At 36.2% G+C, this 20,274-nt stretch overlaps 1 protein-coding gene across 7 annotated transcripts in view; it reads right to left on the reverse strand.

Moving 5' to 3' along the window:
* REV1 (REV1 DNA directed polymerase) overlaps positions 1–20,274 on the reverse strand; it is a 91,661-nt gene that overhangs the window by 38,919 nt on the left and 32,468 nt on the right. For 2 of the 7 annotated variants that reach the window (XM_040454018.1, XM_040454017.1), the window contains exons 4-5: positions 6,213–6,381; positions 1,615–1,767 (exon numbers count right to left, since the gene is read on the reverse strand). In XM_040454018.1, coding sequence (XP_040309952.1) covers positions 1,615–1,767; positions 6,213–6,381 — 322 coding nt within the window. Of the gene's footprint in view, positions 1–1,614; positions 1,768–6,212; positions 6,382–9,395; positions 10,246–10,603; positions 10,671–16,324; positions 16,479–20,274 lie in introns of those variants that run through there. The other 5 variants (XM_040454020.1, XM_040454021.1, XM_040454019.1 and 2 more) reach the window with 5 other exon arrangements.

The following is a 20,274-nucleotide window of genomic DNA, read 5'->3' on the forward strand; positions in this document are numbered from 1 at the left end:
GAGCAATTAAAATAAAAGAGGAAGGAAAGAAAACCTCATTTGCTACATGTCTGGCCCTTGAGATAAAGAGAAAGCAAGGGAACAAGAAGTCACATAAAAGAACTTCAAAGAAATTTATAAAACGTACTGAATATACTAAAGAATAAATATTATGGAAAGCAACAAAAGTGAGTTAAGTCAGAAAAGCCTGACATCTAGTTTTCTGTGTGACAATAAGATTCTTCTCATGTATACTAGCAACATATGCAACAGAATTACAAACACTGACAAGAAACACATTCCTAATATACATTCTTTCTGTACTATAGTTTTTCAGCCTACACAAATGGATATTCATAAAGTAGCTGTAATGGAAATACATCATTGGGAGACCTACATTAATTAGGCAAAAGTGTACATGTTATTAAAAAGTACAATCTAATAGGTAAATTCCTGCTAAAACTGACACAAGGGAGAATTAAAAATAACAACCACCTAGTTCCTATTTTTATTACTGTAAGAGAAAAATACGAAGTTGCACATTTGGAAAGATTTTCTGATATTATTTGTTGTGCACCTTGATGGTGCTAAAAAAAATTGAAAGGGTTAGGTAATGTGAAAAACATGAATATGCTTATAAGTGAATACAAGATAAAATACAAATGACAACAACAAAAACTACTGAAGGTAGTGATATCAGATCCTCCCAGCTTAATTGGACTTCTGGTCTTTAAATATATATATATATCCAACTCCCAAAGCAAGCAATTTAATAAATAAGGAGAACACTAGCGATAATAAACCACCTGATATACAAGTTAAGGCAACACACCAATTAATCATGAAACCAATTTACCCAAGATAACTGCAATTAAAGCTTAATCAATATATTTTTTTAAATCTGCCACATGGAATAAAGTCTAGAGTTACCTCTAGCTGTAACACTGAGGGTCACCAACTAAATTTTTACCAATGTAAATATATTTACATATGTAAAACTGCTATGAATTTGGAAATTTTCAAAAATAACCTAGAAATGTTAACACATTTATTATGTATATAGCACACAACAAAAGCATACTGGTGCAATTAGCTTGGTTTTTGAGAAAGCAACATTCCACAGCAAATTACTTATGTGGAAGTAATTTTGGGCAAATCCATGGAAAATTTTACTTCCAGTAATTTAAGATCCATTAGTATAACAGGGGAACCTACACTGATTGGGAAAGCTTCCTTATTTACATTTTATTTAAGAAACTTTCATGATAAAAATAAATTTAATTTTTAAGTTTATTTTTTGGGAGGGCACGTGTAAAAGTGGGGGAGGAGTAGAGAGAAAGGGGGAGAGAGAGAGAATCTCAAGCAGGCTCCACAGTGTCAGCACAGAGCCCAATGTGGGGCTTAAACTCACAAACCATGAGATCATGACCTGAGCCAAAGTGGATGCTTAACTGAGCCACGTAGACACCCGCAAAATAATTTTTAGGTAAGATACCTTTAAACATATTTTAACATGTTTAATATAGATAAATGGCCATGTTTTGTATTTGTTTCTATTTCAGCAAAGCAGGAGCAGTACCCACACCCACTGCTAAAACCCAGCTTTGCAGCATTCCCCAATCTAGAGAAACTTACACCCTGTTGTTCAGCTGTTTGGATACACTGCTTGGACCTGGCACAGGATCCTCAGGTTTGCACACAGGATTAAAGTTGAGACCCTTCTGCATGTTGGACTGCTTGCTGTACAGCTGATAGGGAATGTAGGACAGGAGTCGTCCAGCTTTGATGCTGAAACAAAAAAAGTAAAACCAACTTAAGAGTTTAATACTTGAGGAAAAGAAGTTTCATGAAAAATAAATGTTAACAACGGAGTTTTTCACCAACAATGAGCCACCTATTCTCCTAGTTTACTTCTTCTCCCTCTGTTTTAGTGGCCCTAATGCAACATAATCTTACTTAAACACTTAAGAGTAAGATATTCCTTTAAAAGTCAATGGCCAACAACATTACATGAGGGGAAAAAGAAATAGAGTAAGATGACAAAACTGCAAGCACGAGTTCGACTAGTCAATACTTTAATCCTCATGACTTTAATATTTTTACCACAACTCCCCTTCAAACAATTCATATAGAATCATCAAGATTTTCTCAAATCTCCTCTAGCAAGCTTTTCCAGAATAACTAAAATGGATGAGAATTCCCAATTTCCACACCATGAGCTCAGGAAGGGGAATAAAAGGTACAAAAATACGTATACAACTTCTTGCCCTCTCTCCTACAGGGTACAGATTGGTTTTTTATTACAGATACTGAAAATAAGCTATTTGTTTTTGAGCTCTTGGAAACCAAGAATGTATTTTCTGATAAAATACTACCTACAAGTCATTGGGGAATCGTCTGAAATGTGTCTGTTGGTTTGTTAGTCAAGTAAAAATAATTTTACAAGAACTGTGTAATACTGTGAGAAAAAATGTAAATGACACCATTTAAAAAAAAAAAAAGCCAAATCTATACCAGAAATTAGTCATATACATTTTCTATAAAGAATAAATTGAGGCAAGATACAAAAACACAAGAGAAACGAAAGAAATCATGAGGTGAAACTGCTGTCAACTTTTATGTAAGTGAACTGAATAAGCACTCTAATCTATACAGTTAATGTAATTAGAAACATTTTAGCCCATGTGAAGTATGGGCTCTTCAGAGTATCGTTACGTGGCAGATGTGCTAACATATTATAGTTTGGGAGCTTAAAAAGAAAGGGCAGAGTTTGTCTGGGAGCCAGTTACCCCCAGCAGGAGACCCCAATGAGCTGGCATAAACTGCAACAATCACCACCTCTCACTGCCAGCAGACCCACCTGGGAACCTAACCATAGGAGGCAGGGTCCCCTGCTACAAGAGACTCAACACAAAATGAAGAACAAAAACAAAATCAGCCTTAGTAACTAAGGACAGCATTTTTAAACTGTGCTCCACAGCACTTGTCAGGCTTGAGGAGGCAGTGGGGTGAATCACAGCAGCTTCTCATTAACTATCTTACCCTTCAGATATCCACATTACATTGTCTGAAGAAAAGGATGAGGACAAAAATTTGAAAATCCCTAATTTATACTATATAAAAGTATAAGATTTGCAAGGCAAAGGTTTCAGTAAAATAATCTCATACCTAAAACTTCTCCATTAAAGGACTCCCTTGCCTCTTAGAAATCGTGGCCTTATATTCATGCCCACATTAACTCAGGTTTAATGGCACATACACAGACACCAGGGAATTCTAATCAAAGCAAAGCAATCACCTCAAACACTTAGAAGTGGTAGTTGCTGTTTAAACTGCTCAAACTAAAAACAGCAATATTATAGAAAAGAGTATCATTTATCATCCGTTAAATAACTAAAATAATGTTTAAAATTTTAAGTACAATAAAATCTCATAAAAACACTACTGAGAAGAGATGAACAAGACTGGGATTAGAGTATGAAAGAAAGAGTACTGTAATTGCGCAAAAGGATTCCATGCTAGTACATGCAGACACTGGGCATTTATTTTATATATTAAGACATATGCCCAGACTGATCCATTTCCACAGGGCCAACTCATCTACATCAAACTTAATTAAACGGCAAAGAGCAGACCCAATTAGGAGTCAGAAAGATCTGAATTCGGAATCCTGCTGTTCTTGGATATATCTTATTAGCTCTGCCTTCTCATATATAAAATGAAGCAAACAGGCCATATGATAAGGATGTCCAAAGTAACTTCAGTTATTAAAAAACAGATGATTAAGCCTGACTTCAAACCAAAATAAAATCCACTCAGGTGAACTTTAAAACTTGTAACTGCCTTAAGTTGCTTTTTTGATTGTATTCTCTCTAGTTATATTCAGGGCAAGAAGGAAGAGTAAGTATTTGAAAAAAAAGCTCTAATGTAAACTCCCATTTTCTAAGCAAATCAAGTTCCACTCAGCAAGTGCCCTTTTCAACCCACTTTCCTACTATCTATGGATCTCCACCATTCCCTCCAAAGTCAAACTAATATCCTCAGATCAAAATTCTAGCCCTAGCACGATGATAGGATTGTCTGCACATGACAACACACAGTACAACTGTGGAATGATACAAACTTTTTTCATATTAAATATAATTTATTGTCAAATTGGTTTCCATACAACACCCAGTGCTCATCCCAACAGGTGCCCTCCTCAATGCCCATCACCCACTTTCCCCTCTCCACCAACCCCATCAACCCTCAGTTTGCTCTCAGTATTTAAGAGTCTCTTATGGTTTGCCCCCTTCCCTCTCTGTAACTTTTTATGTTCCCCCATCCCCTCCCCCATGGTTTTCTGTTAAGTTTCTCAGGATCCACATATGAGTGAAAACATATGGTATCTGTCTTTCTCTGCCTGACTTATTTCACTTAGCATAACACTCTCCAGTTCCATCCATGTTGCTACAAAAGGCCATATTTCATTCTTTCTCATTGCCAAGTAGTATTCCAATGTATATATAAACCACATCTTCTTTATCCATTTGTCAGTTGATGGACACTTAGGCTCTTTCCATAATTTGGCTATTGTTGAAAGTGCTGCTATAAACATTGGGGTACATGTGCCCCAATGCATCAACACTCCTGTATTCCTTGGATAAATTCCTAGCAGTGCTATTGCTGGGTCATAGGGTTCTATTTTTAATTTTTTGAGGAACCTCCACACTGTTTTCCAGAATGGCTGCACCAGTTTGCATTCCCACCAGCAGTGCAAGAGAGTTCCCGTTTCTCCACATCCTCGCCAGCATCTATAGTCTCCTGATTTGTTCATTTTAGCCACTCTGACTGGCATGAGGTGGTGATACAAACTTCTTATACTGAAAACCACACAGCTCCTTTTTTAAGGAGACACATAGCTAAAAGCCACGTTCTTTGATCTGATGTAATGAAGGGTCAGGTCATGAGAAAACAGCAAAAGGCACTGGTGACATATTCCAAGGATAGGCTGTCAACCTAATCCCCCAAGGTTTAAAAAAATTTTAATCTCTAAGATACATATGGTTTTCTGGAAACCAAATGCACTTTCTAAAAATGCACTTTTGGGGCACTTGGGTGGCTCAGTTGGTTAAGCGTCTGATTCTTGGCTCAGCTCTGGTCATGATCTCACGGTTAGTGGGATCGAGCCCCGCATCAGGCTTCATGCTGACAGCAAACAGCCTGCTTCGGATTCTCTCTCTCCCCTCTCTCTGCCCCTCCCCTGCTCAAGTGCATGCTCTCTCTCTCTCAAAATAAATAAAATTTAAAAATGAGTGAATAAGCAAATAAATAGATATATACTTTTGACATTTTGGAATTTATTTTTTAACAATTGCTGATGTTTACAGAATAAAAATAAAACAACAAAGGAACTTCTATATTTTGCCTCTAACAATGTGCCAGGCATTATGCTAGATAATTGCACAAATTATTTCTAGTTCTCACATAATCATATCAATATTAGCCGCCTTTTACAAATGAGGATTTTAATATTTTCACTTTTAATTTCCATTCATCTAACAATTACTCATACATATATATATATATATATACCATTTCAAAATATAAATTCACTTAAGTTATGGCTCATTGCCAAGGTTCAGATGACATATTTAAACTTAGGAAATTAATACGAATGGCCACTGATTTAGAACATCAATTCCAAATCAACAACAGAAGAACCATAATGTAACAACTAAAAGATATTAATACCTCAAACTGCTCTTCCTCTTTGTCCTGAGTACTCCAAGTCCACAATACCCTGGTCTTCTTCTTACCTCTTAGCATGTACTTTTAACACAGGATAGAATTTACTCATATACCAAGCATACTGTTTATTATGTTTTCTTCAATAGAACACATAAGCTCCAAGAGGTAGGGATGGGATCTTTGTTTGCTTCATCGATAATTCCCAAATACACAGAGCACCATCTAGCCCATGAGAGATGCACAAGCATTTGCTGAATGAATACCATGCTTAGCCAATCCCTTCCCATCACTGCTTCCTGCTGCTTACCTGAGTCATCTCCCCTAATTCCTCATAGCTAAGGTTGTTGCAAGAACACTAACATACTAGGCTACCTAAATTATCAATGTGAGGTTAAAGAGTACACAGGTGTTAAGACATTATTTTTCACTCTTAAGAGGCAATGTGTGTTTATAATATAAAGTATTCCAATTTTAAAAACTTATTAATTAAAAATTAAACTTACCTTTCCACAATCCATTCTGGCCGAATTACTTTTTCTCCCTTTAATTCTTTAATTTTGGCATTTGGAAGATTTGTGGCAATAATGTGTGTTGTTTTGGATCTGGAATAATACACATGGTATTGACCTCCATGCAACATCATTAGCTTTCGCAATTCCTCAGCAGAAGGATCTGTAAAATTAGTATTAAAATATGTTAAAGAGTTTTTTATATAAGTACAGCCCTAGCTGAATAATCCCTTAAAAAGCCCAATTTGAGGAACATATCACTGATTTCTCCTGGGCTGTGTTGTCAGTAAACAAAATTGGGAGGTAAGTCACAAAGTGATAAGGCTATTTGGCTTTAGCACATCCTCTTCCCTGGCTATTGGAGACAGTCCACCAATAAAAAAGCACTTATTGCTAAGATGTGCCCAGAGCAGATAGGGACCTCAAGTAATGAATCTACACTAATAACAGAGCAGATATTTTAAAACTTTTGATCACATTTTGCTACATGACCTTGATATTGGTTATCTTAGGTTTTAAAAAATTAACAAGTATAAAATCATTTATAGATCAGTTTACAGAGACTCCAATTAATCTTACACCTACCTCCTTCAGAATAGTACAATAGTTGGTAAATTACTCATACTTACTATGAGCAGACTTACTATAGGGCTATTAAAAGACTTTACCCCTATGAAGCTTAATAACTTTTATTTATTTAAAGTTTTTTTATTTATTTTTTGAGAGAGAGAGAGAGAGAGAGAGAGAGAGAGAGAGCGCGCGAGCGAGCAGGGGAAGGGCAGAGAGAAGGAGAGAGAAAGAAGTCCAAGCAGGCTGGGCACATCAGCAGAACCTGAGGTGGGCTTGATCCCATGAACGATAAACTAAAATCAAGAGTCAGATGCTCAACCAACTGAGCCACCAGGAGCCCCAATAACCTTTTTTTATTTAATATAAAAAAAGTTAAAATAATATTATTCAGTTTCTTAATATGAACTTTTACCAAAACCAAAAAATAACCAATACAAAAAAAAAAACAAATACAAAGAAACTTCATTTTTTTCCATTTTGTTTCAAATTAATGTTTCTTAAACTATAGAAAAATACCTTAAACAAGAATCAGGGTGACCTATGCTTTCCCATAAAAAGTCAAACTCACTAAAGTTATGTTATGACCAGTATTACTAGCATCACATTAAACTAATTATTTTCAATAGCTTGTTTCTTCCACCTATTATCCTAATGAAAGCTCTAATCATACCTTCCTCAAAACAGCTGTATGGGGGAGGGGGTGTGAAGAGTGGGGAAATGTCACTGGAGGCTTATGTATCTACTTGTTATTCAAGCAACAGATTTTCTTAAATTCATATGATACAGATCAAAGTATTTAAATAAATACAATACAGGTCAAAGTATTTAAATAAACACTTTTATTATGATAACTATGTAATTAGGGGAGTTTTAGTCTTTAGAAGAAGAAAAACACTAACAAAGGACATTTAGATATGACAGGTTTTGTCTAGTCTTGGTAAATTCTTATAGTGTAGAATTCCTATGATGCTAATGATTGCACATACTACTACTGTCCCACAGAAATATAATGTGAACCACAAATGCAAGTCACATACATAACTTAATATTTTGGATCTATTAGGTTAAAAATATTACTAAAATTAATTTTACTTTTAGTAAAAAGTCCTCTTTAAGAGGCTTACTAGAAAGTAAGCTTACTTACTAGTAAGTAAGCCTCTTTAAGAGGCTTACTAGAAAATTTTATCGTTTCAACACGTAATCAACATAAAAAATATAATTTCATATTTTTTTTAGACTAAGTGTCTAGCACATATTTACATTTAAAACATATGTCAATTTAGACTAGCCACATTTCAAGTTCTTATTAACAAATGTGGCTAGGGGCTACCCAAATTTAACAGTGCACTAAAAAGAGAAATGAAACAACTTTTAAATAAAATTAATTCAAAATTCATAATGGAAGGTTTATAGGGCTTAAGGATCACAAAAAATAGAGCATCACAAAAACTTAATGTGAAACAGTGAAAATTAAACAGTCAGAAATCTGCAGTTTACTTACTTTATTTCCCTAAGATTAAAGAATTTGGTTGATATAAAATAATAATAAAAAGTACCAAATTAAAGGCTAGGTACGACGTAACCATATGGACAAATACCAAACCCAATAAAAAGCAAGGTAATGCAAAAAAGTACTTACAAGTTAATCTTGTAAATTAACTTGGTTAATCTAAACCAATTCTAACTGTATTAAATGATTTAAACAGAAAACAGGCTGACAGAACACATTACTTCTGTAAACAGATACTTGTGAAGTATGCCCCCTCTACTACTTGCTCTCTGAAATCAAACCACTGCAGAATTTTGAAACTGGAAAACATGGACCTACTGGATAAAGTTGAGGAGGTTCCCTGAAGTCCAATTTTGCAAACTCTTGCATATCTTTCAGTGTGAAGTGGACCATTAAAACCAATCTAGTTAAAAGTTAAGATCCCATGAACTCTGGTGTCAGAATGACCTGGGTTTAATCTTGGCTTTAATATTCTTTAGCTGCATGACTTTGGACAAGGACTTAACTCCTTTAAGCTTTCTCCTCTTTACAAATAAGTAAGTCTGGCACATAGAAAGCACTAGGTATAAAAACTGTTATTGTAAACTATAATGACAGCAGAACTCCTTTCAAGTAATGTATGACTTGAGGATCCTGCCCTAGACCCTACAAAAAAATCATAGAAGACACACATATACTGACACTCAGTAGCCCTAATATTTTAAACAAACAGAATTGACAATAATGCACTAAGGAAAGCAGCCAGGGACCGTTCCACCAGTCCAAAGAGCATGGCATGCATGGTGGCTGCCCTCATTTTCATTGCTTTCCGTATTTCTCTCTGGCTTTGTTTCTTCAGCAGAACATACTCCTACATTAAAAGTTCAAAAGAATATAAACAGCTCTGAAGATTTGCACAATAAATTCATTTTTGTGCTTGACACTCTCTTTAAATTCAGATGTGGGCTAATTAGAGAAAAATGTTTGGGAGATAGTATCCAACCCCATGAAATCTCTAGGACACTTATGTTTTGTGTAACCCCATTCCTGCAATCTACTACACCAGTTAGTTTTCTTCAGACTACTAATAACAATCTGAAATTACCCTATTTGTTTACCTGATTTCCCCGTGGAGCACAAGCTCCTTGAGGGCAGGAACCTTGTCTGTTTTATTCACTTTCACATGTCTGGCACAAAGCAGGTATCAGGTATTATTTTTTTACACATTTACTGAATAAATTGGCATCTCCCAAGCATCAAAGACTCCTGCCTGGAGTTTTTACCTCAATAGCAAAAATGGAGTGTAAGCAGTATTATCACTTCAATTCTCAAAATATTTATTCAGTAATTCAACAAATTAGGTCATAATAGCACAAGGTCCAAAGCAAGACTGAACGTGTTCAAATCCTAGCTCCATCACCTGCTAAGCTGTGTGAACCTCAAGCAAGTTACTTAACTTCCCAAGGCCTCACTTTTCTCAGATGTAAACTGGGAATAATAGTGCCACAGAAGGCTGTTGTGGAATTAAGAGCTAAAAATTATAAACTGCTAAGAAAAATGCCATGCACACAGTAAGAATTATGTGTCAGCTATTACAAGTATTATTACTGTTCCCATCTCTATCCCAAAAGCAGAAAGGAAAAAAACTCTTATGGCTGAGGCCACTCTCTACCTATAAATCACTAATTTTTTTCAATTTGTAATCCCACCTATAAATCCTTCTCTTGTTGCCCACCCTCCAGTACCTTTTCCTTCAAGAAAGACCTTGACGTACTGGCCAGAATAAGAAAAGAAAATGAAAAATCAAACCAAACCAAAGTATATTCAGAGAAATTTTATCCCCCAAATCTTTACAACTGATGTTACCCTCTTGAGAATTTCAGAACTAAAAGACCTTTTAGAGATCTAATAACCATTTCATTTTCCACATTGGTCTAAATAAACTTAATCAAGTTAAACCAACGGGACCAATTTAAATTTTTTTTTTTCAACATTTATTTTTGGGACAGAGAGAGACAGAGCATGAACAGGGGAGGGGCAGAGAGAGAGGGAGACACAGAATCGGAAACAGGCTCCAGGCTCTGAGCCATCAGCCCAGAGCCTGACGCGGGGCTCGAACTCACGGACCGCGAGATCGTGACCTGGCTGAAGTCGGACGCTCAACCGACTGCGCCACCCAGGCGCCCCTCAACGGGACCAATTTAAACAATAAATAAAACTATCCCTCAACCCTCCCTATGCATCTTCATTGAACATTTTATTTTTAAATACATTAGAGTATTTAAAAATAACTTAATCACTAACAAACATCATCACCACAGATTACCAATGATATCTTGGGTGAAGATCCATTAAATAAAAGAGCATGTCTCTGAGGCTCAGCAGCTCCCAAAAATGACTACCAAAGGAAGGGGGGAAAAAAAAAGCACTGGTTCTAACAAATGATTTAATTAATTACGTATTTATTTGAGTGCATGTGCAAGCAGGAAAGGGGCAGAGAGAGAGAGAGAAAGAAGGAATTGTAAACAAGTTCCATGTTGTCAGCACAGATCCTATGTGGGGCTCGATCCCATGAACCATGAGATCATAATCTGAGCCCACATCAAAAGATGTACGCACTACTGACTGATTCACACAGGAACCCCAAAATTTTTTTATAAAGGTACATATGCCAAACAAATTATTTCCCTGAAGATATACTGAATTTTTCAGCAAGCAAATTATTGTTCATCAATGCACCTGAAGTTTCTTATAAATAGCATCAACTTTAGGCAGATTTATAGAAAAACAAAAGATAAGAGAGGGGCACCTGGGTGGCTCACTGGGTTCAGCGTCCGACTTTGGCTCAGGTCAGGTTCTCACAGTTGGTGAGTTTGAGCCCCCTGTCTGGCTCTGTGCTGACAGCTCAGAGCCTGGAGCCTGCTTCAGATTCTGTGTCTCCCTCACTCTGCCCCTCATAGAGAGCTCATGTGCTCTCTCTCTCTTAAAAATATATAAACATTAAAAAATTAAAAAAAAAAAAAAGATAAGAGAGATTAAGGTAACTTTCCAAAGTCACACACAGCTAATGGAATAGCTACAATTCAAGTCCAGGTTTCTGTCTCCAAAAACTCATAGTTAGTCAGCCTTAACATGCTGCTACACTGGATAGAAAGGCCTGGTTTCCAGCTGCAGTGTGACACTTAAAAGTCATGACATATTGGGCAACTGACTCATCCCATTTAGTTTCAGTGTCCTCATTACAAAATGAGAGGCTAGACTAGTTGACATTTGATTCCTTACAAAGCTATTGTATAACTGTATGTACTAACCATTATCTCCAGCAAACAAGAAAGAAAGCAAAGGAGGGAGGAAGAGAGAATCCATGTGACAGCGCAGAGCCCCATGAGGGCCTTGATCTCACAAATTGTGAGATCATGACCTGAACTGAAACCAAGAGTCAGATGCTTAACTGAAAACACCCAGGTGCCCCCCAATTTTTTAAAGAGCAAAACCCTATTTCAAACAAACCCTTACAAAAAAACAAAAAAAACAAAACCCAAATACCAAACAAATAAGAGTAATATAAGACTTTATTTTTAAAGTTCAATCTATATACTTACTTATACTTACTACTTTGTGCATTCCAGCATAGTATACTCACATACACTTACATATACTTACTATTTTGCATTCCAGCATAGTAGTGAGAAAATCCTGATTCACACACATTAGAACTATTAATATTTTCAACTATTTAAAAGAAGTTATATTCCAAGGTCTATGTAAAAAGTACATAACCTAACAACAAAAGGTACAAAACATTTCTAGTAAGTAGTATATTTGAATATTTGTTTTGTGTTTTTAGTGTACTTAAAAATGCATACAATTTTAAGACTGTAAAACCTTTCAAGTGTTTTGGAACTGAAGTTAATAACCTATTTAAAACAACTAGCAGTTTTAATCAGGCATGCAACAGCACTTATTATATCTGGAGACAGGAACCTTATTTAATGAGTGATAGTATCCTCAGTACCCATATTTTCTTTTCTTCTTTTTTTTAATGTTTATTTTTGAAGGTGAGAGAGAGAAAGAGACAGAATGCAAGTGGAAAAGAGGCAGAGAGAAAGGAAAACAGTCCACACAGAGCCCAATGCAGGGTTCGAACCCACGAACTACAAGATCATGACCTCAGCTGAAGTCGGATGCTTAACCGACCTAGCCACCCATGTGCCCCCTCATTTCAAGCATCTCACTTAGAATTTAGTAAGGATTTCACAAATGCTTTTTTTTTTTTTAATTTTTTTTTCAACATTTATTTATTTTTGCGACAGAGAGAGACAGAGCATGAACGGGGGAGGGGCAGAGAGAGAGGGAGACACAGAATCGGAAACAGGCTCCAGGCTCTGAGCCATCAGCCCAGAGCCCGACGCGGGGCTCGAACTCCCAGACCGCGAGATCGTGACCTGGCTGAAGTCGGACGCTTAACCGACTGCGCCACCCAGGCGCCCCAATGCTTTTTTTTTTAACACAAGATACTCTATCAGATAAAAATTTCTGTGGGAACAGAGAGCTGACAAACATTTGACTGAGTTGAACCCAGAAAACTACATAGGATTTTACATTCAGATAAGCTGAGGAAAATTGGTGAGCAAAGCTGTTAAGGAATGGGGGAGAGCTGTGGCCATAGAGTTGAAAGCACACTTTTCAAAGAACTAGGAATAATCTAGTTTGAGAGCTACAGGATGAATTAGCTTAAAGACCACACTGAGAGGACATGGCAGGGTTTGAATTTATGCTCTGTGGAGTCTTCGAGAAAGAACTAGGACCACTGGATGGAAGCTATAGGAATGCATGCACATTTTAACTCACTAAAACAATCATACCTGCTCCAAAATGAACTGGCTTACACCCCAAGACAGTATACCATCACTGGAGTCACTGCAAGAGGCTGAGTGGTGGCCTGTCTCTAACTCAGCAATACTGAAGACGTAATTCACACACAGAAAATGATTAACTTGAAGACTTAAATTCCCTCCTAATCCCAAGATTCTGAGTCTGTGATCTAAAACAAGGGTCAGCAAACTAAGCCCTTGGGCCAAATCTGGCCCACCTGTTTTTGTAAATAAAGTTTTATGGAATACTACTCTCATTCATTTACATACTGTCCATGGCTGCTCTGAGGGCTATAATAGCAGAGCTGAACAGATGCAACAGAGAGTACATGGCCCACAAAGCTCTGGTCCTTCACAGAAAAAGTTTGCTAACCCTTGATCTAAAATACAGCCAAAGACTACTACTTTATGAAAACAAAGTACAGTATTTGGTCTAAATACTTCCATTATCCACTATTTCAGATACTACTCAGAGAGGATAGGGTAGGTTATGCTGCAGTAACATATGACCCCAAAATTGCAGTGACTTAAAGCAAAGGTTTATTTTTCACCCATGAAACATTTCCACCCTCTGCCATCATGTCCATGGAGCTGTGGCTCCATGTTATCTTTATTGACATCCAGACCGATGGAGCAACCTCAATCTAGAACACTGCCAGTCATTGTGGCAAAAGAAAAAGAGGGTATAATGAAGCACGAACTGACTTTTAAAGCTTTATCCCCAAAATGATATATACCATTTCACTTACATTTTGTGAACATGGCCAAATCTGACCTCAATAAGTAAGGAAGTAAAATCCTTCCCCAGGGAGGGGAAGCAGATTTTGGTGAACAAAAATACAATCCACCACAGAGTGTATTTGGAAGTATTTATGTAAGTAATTTGTCTTTCCTACTTCTACAACCTATACCAGTAGATCTATACTGATGTTCAGCCTAAAAACAAACAAAAAAGCAAAACAAACAAAAAAATTTAGCAAAAATTACTAAGCAAACAACTTAGTAATTTCATACTTTCTAAGATAAATATTAAAACTCAGAATTACTTAAAGATTACTCTCTACTATAAAACATGCCTAGAATAAAAAATCTGAAAATAGAATAAAATACATCATTCATACATAGTTCTATGCCCCAAAAAACCACTGTAATGTATTTGCTTCTATCATGTTTTTTCCTGTACTTTTCTGTTTGATTGTCCCCTACTTTTCATTTTACATTCTACCCTTTCACATTTACCAAAAATTTTCCTATATTATTATAAATTATCCATTGTTATCTTTTGAATTGTTATTTAATGTTTAATTTATTTTGAGAGAGAGCGCGTGCGATCGAGTGTGCGCACAGGGGGAGAGGCAGAGAGCCAGGAAAGAGAGAATCCCAAGCAGGCTCTACTATCAGTGCAGAGCACATGGGGCTTGATCTCACAAAACCGTGAGGTCATGACCTGAGACGAAATGAAGAGTCAACTGCTTAACCAACTGAACCACCCAGGTTCAGTTTTAGGTCACCTTATAGATGGTATAATTTATACCTAAGTTTCTATTCTTATACAGTGCTTTGCTTTCAAACAAAACAACATGATTAAGATTATTTTTAATATTAACTTATAATGGAAGGCCAGTTAGGCTTATGGCCTTAGAATATACTCTCAGAAGAATTATTGAGCCAAACGTTATAAGCATATTAAAGTCTCCTCATGTATTTCATAATGCCATTTTCCAAAGCCAGTATACCACCTTACACTCTTGCTCCATCAATGAAAGGGTTGGCTATTCTCATCCATCTGTTTATGTATTAGGTATATTCACATAATAATTTTTTGAAATTAAATAAATTTTGCACAAAATTTATCCTGCTTCCTTATACATTTCTCTAATAGTGAAGGTGAACATATTTACATGTTTGTGACTCAGGTCTATTTCCTGAAATAAATGGTTTCTGAAATCTGCCCTTTAATCTATTGGGATCTCAGTGTTTTATTTCTTATGATTTTGATGGATAAGCTTTTTTCCAGTCATTCAATTTGTTGCAACAAATTATACTGAATAATCCTACCCTCTCCCCCACTTATCTGTGGTTCTTTACAACTTAGAATATTTAAAGCAGTGCTTAAGTGCTAGGCTGTTCTAAGTGATTTATAAATATTAACGCAGTAATTTATAGTAAGTACATATATATATACAAATGATATCTAATTTACATACCAAATTTATATACAGAGAATTTATTTCAGAGCAATTCTAAACCATGTATCTGCCTATTCTTACACCAGTTACGTCAAGTTTTAAATGCTTATAGCCTTCAATAATAGGTTTTGACGTGTCAGAGCTAGTTCTCTCCTCACTGTTCTTCATCATTGCCTTAAGGTACGCTATTGTGGGGGAAACAACAAATAAGTCAGATAATTTGCTGTAGCAGGTTGGCTAATAGCTAACAGTACTAATAACAAGGACAAAAGGGTTTGAAGAAGTATTGCTATTGCAACAAAAGGATTTCTGGCATTCTAAAAACCCAAACTATTCACCAGAACTTCTTATGTAAAATAATAATGGGTGTTCTTAATGACAATGAAGGCACTCTAGGATCCTAAAGTATCTTCTCAAAGTTTAAAATTATATTCCACAATACTCCTATAATTTTACAGAACATTCTATAAGAATGTTTTGAATGCAACTGAAGTTCAGAACTAAAGACAACCCTAGTAAGAGACAATTACACACAGTAAAAGTAGAAGGCATCTATCACAGGACCACAACTTAGGCCTGACGTTCTGCAAGTGAAATCCCACCACAGCAAATAACCACTACAGAATGCAAAAAGAAACACATGAAGACCACTCTCATGTCTCTAGGCTCAGTTTAGAACAGTTTTGGTTATCTGGTTAAAATAAATTCTAAAAACAAACTTTAGGGACGGCTGGGTGGCTCAGTCCATTAAGCATCTGACTCTTGGTTTCGGCTCACACAGGCCATGATCTCACGGTTCATGGGTTTGAGCCTTGTGTCAGGCTCTGCACTATAGTGCAGAGCCTGCTTCGAATTCTCTCTCTCTACCCTCCCCTGCTCGTGTTCCCTCTCTCTCAAAATAAATAAATTTCAAAAAAAATTTATTATCTTGCACAAAAGCTTTCCTTGATACATCTCTAATGAGAAAATATTCATCATGCGCACCATTTCATTCAGTATATCCAAAGAGCTTGATTTAATGTTGGTTGTGCTACATACATGGTAGAAAGAAGTAAACCAAATGGCTGCTTACACCTCCTTTGGTCCTACAGTAGTAATATCCTTCATTATTTCATTATTTCATTTGAGTCTCACAATCCTATAAATTAGAAAAGATAATTTAGCACGGTTACTGATAAGGAAATAGAAAAAAATTAGGTGACTTGTCCATAATCACTTAGCTATTGTGCAGACCCTTTTTGTCTTCTGACTCCCAACTGTTACTCTTCCTCCAGCAGCTATGCTTACTCTCCTGACTCCTTTCCTACCTAACCACCTTAGAGTTACCACATTCAACTGTAAGCCACATACACTTAACCAAACAAAAATTGAAGAAAAGATTCAAAAGCCTAGAGAGTCGTGAGTAACTATCAGGTGCAAACACCTATTAGACACTGGACAAAAATACAGTGGGTGGCATAAAATAATACAGTAAGTCTCTCCCATGTTAGAGGTTAAATTCCTATATCTCTGATTTATAAGATCAGAGTCTCACAGAAAATGAAAGAAAGATATGTATTTACAAAAAAATAATTTCTGGAAAGCATACGTTTCTTAATAAAAATTAGATTTTTCACCACTAAATGGGGCTCTTTTCCTAAGACATCACAAGGTTCAGAAAACACCAAAGTAAGGTTAAGGTCATTAAAGTTTTCAAACAAATCCTTATCACTTGAAATGTAAGCCTGTCATACTTGCATATTCCCTTGTTCACTTTGCAATGCATGCCAACATGTTTGCGTGCCCACCTATTTTTTCACAAATCTCAGCAGTGCCAAAGCTGTTGGACCTGGTCTTTTATCTACATATTGAAAAAAGTACAAAATAACCAGAACATCTCTTGCCATATTAACTGTCCTGATCCCACTCAACAGAAGATAGCAATTACAGTTCACAAGATTTGGTACTAGCTCACTCTGGGAGCTTTCACCAAAATAAGCATGCTCAGGGCCTATCTCCCAGAGATTACAATTCAGTAAAAGCCTACAATGTAGCCTATTTCTTAATTAAAAGCTATAAATTCAAGAAGACGGAGTTGAATTAACATATGAATGAAAAGATTTTAACAGTATGATGTACAAATACAAAACCCTGTTATTCACTCATTTACTCAACTAATATTTATTAGCCATCTTACAATGTACCAGGAACGGCTCTAGGCCACTGGGCTATAGCAATGATCAATAAAAACTCATCTCTGTGCTCCATGGTAGTACTTCTATTTCACTGGGCAGACAGAAAACAAGTCAAATAAATGATACCAGTTCAGGTACAAATAAATTCTATAAAGAGAAATACAGCTGGACAAGGGGTCACGAAAGCAATTGAAGGGTAAGGTACACCTATCTTGGATAAGTGTGGTCAGGGAAAGTCTCAAAGGAGATGACATTTGATCAGAGATGTGAATGATGAAGACCTGGGGACATCAGATGGAATAGCAAATTTAAGGCCCTACAGTGCTACCTCTGTAGCCCTCATGTTTGTCTAGGGGCTACTACATAAAATGGGCTTTCTGACTCCAAAAAAACTTAAAACATAAAGACCTGACAATATAAGACTCAGGTATCAAAATAAATGTTTCTAGTAGTGCTGCTATGAAATTTAAATACTATGGACTGGCTTAGGAAAGGAGGCAAAATCTAATTTAATCTGAGTCTTAATGGATGAGTATAATTCCAGTTCACAGTAGTGAGGAAAGCAGCTTTTCACAAGAGGCAAAAGCACAAATGGAAACGCAGAAACAAAAGTACAAAGAAAAAACCTAAAACATCAGAATAAGCCCAATGACCAAAATTAGAGAATATAAAGGTGAAAATGTACATTACGATCATGACAAGAATGCCTTTACCCTTCCTCATTTAGAAAATGCCTCTTTATCCAGACTGGGCTTAAAAAGTCAATCCCTTTATGAAGGATTCACTAACTCTCAAAGGCAGTAACTTCTCTTCTGTGTTGCCATCCACCTTCCTCTGTATCTCTGAGAGATTATTATCACCACAAAACCCACATTATTCATCAACCACCATCTCTGTTCAAACCTAGTTACTAACACACAAGCAGCACAGAAAATACATTTGTTCAATCAATTAAGGTGGAATAAAATGGGATGGAAGGTCCACAGACTAGAAAACTCAACAGAGTAAAGACGTCAATTCTCCTTAAACTGATCTACAGGCTTAATGTAATTCCTATCACAATCACAACAAGGTATTTATTTTATAAACAAAGACAACCTTATTCTAAAATTTATATAGAAAGGCATAGGCCCTAAGAATAACTAAAACAATCTTAGCAAAGAAGAAAATGGAAGTATCATTCTACCTCATGTTAAGGCTTACAATACAGATAATCAAAAACCAGGTGGTACCAGTGAAGAGAGACATGCATCAATATAATAAAACAGAGAATCCAGAAACAGACCCAGATACGTCCAACTAATTTTTGATAAAAGTGTGAAAGTAATCTAATGGAGGAAAGATAACATTTCAACAAGCAGAACTAGAGCAATGGGATACCCATAGGCCACCAAAAAAATAAGTAAAAATTAACTCAAAATGAATCATGAACTTAAAACATAAAACTATGAAAATTTTTAGAAGAAAACAGGTGAAAATCTTTGGGATCTAGTATTAAGCAAAGACTTCTGAATTGAAAACACAATCCATAAACGTAAAGATCCATAAACTCAACCTTATGAAAATTAAAAACTTTGCTCTGCAAAAGACCATGTGAAAAGGATGAAAGACAAGCTACAGACTAAGAGAAATATCTGCAAGCCACACATCTGACAAAGGAGTAGTATCTGGAATATATAAAGAACTCTCAAAACTGAAGAGAATATAAAACAAATTAGAAAATGAACAAAGATATGTACAGAGTTTCACTGTCAAGGACATACAGATGGCAAACAGACGCATCAAAAGATGTTCACCATCAGTCATCAGGCAAATACAAATTAAAAGCACAATGAGACACCACTACGCATATTAGAATGCGTAAATTAATTTAAAAAACAAAAACAAAAAACCAAATTGTCTTTACGAAATGCTGGTGAGGATGCAGAGCAAATGCAACACAAATAAAAACCACAATGAGATAGCAGGACACACCTATTAAAATGCTTAAAAAACACTAAATGCTAACAAGAATGCAGAGAAATGGGTCACTCATAAATTGCTAGTGGGAATATAAAATAAAATAGCACAGCCACTGAGAAACCATTTGGCAATTTCTTTAAAAAACTAAACAGGCAACTACTGTATGTATGACTTAAAAACAGCTCTCTTATGTTCACACAAAATCTGTACACATATGTTCAGAGCCAAAACCAGAAAATAATCCAGATGTTAAATTATTTTTAATGTTTATTTTTGAGAAAGAGAGAGAGAGGAAGAGACAGACAGAGCCTGAGCAGGGGAGGGGCAGAGAGAGAGAGAGATGGAGACACAGAATCTGAAGTAGGTCCCAGCCTCCGAGCTTTCAGCACAGAGCCCGACGCCTGGTTTAAACTCAAGAGCGGCGAGCTCATGACTTTAGCTGAAATGAGACATCTAACTGAATGAGCCACCCAGGCGCCCCAATAGTCCAGATGTTCTTAAACAGGTAAATGTTTAACAAACTGTAGAACACCCATATAATGGAATACAACTCAACAATAAAAGGGAAAAAACTACTGATATATACAATGTATATGAATCACTAGAATATTATCTTAATTTTAAAAGCTAATACTAAAAGGTTGTATACAGTATGTTCTTTTATGTAACATTCTTGAAATGAAAAAAGTATAGAAATGGAGACTAGGTTAGTAGTTAAAAGGACTAAAACGAGGCTGAGAGCCTTTTGTCTAAAAAAGGGCAGCATGGGGGCGCCTGGGTGGCGCAGTCGGTTAAGCA

This window comes from Herpailurus yagouaroundi, unplaced genomic scaffold (assembly GCF_014898765.1).
Source record: "Herpailurus yagouaroundi ecotype Mexico unplaced genomic scaffold, PumYag 210, whole genome shotgun sequence".
NCBI classification, from domain to species: Eukaryota; Metazoa; Chordata; class Mammalia; order Carnivora; family Felidae; genus Herpailurus; species Herpailurus yagouaroundi.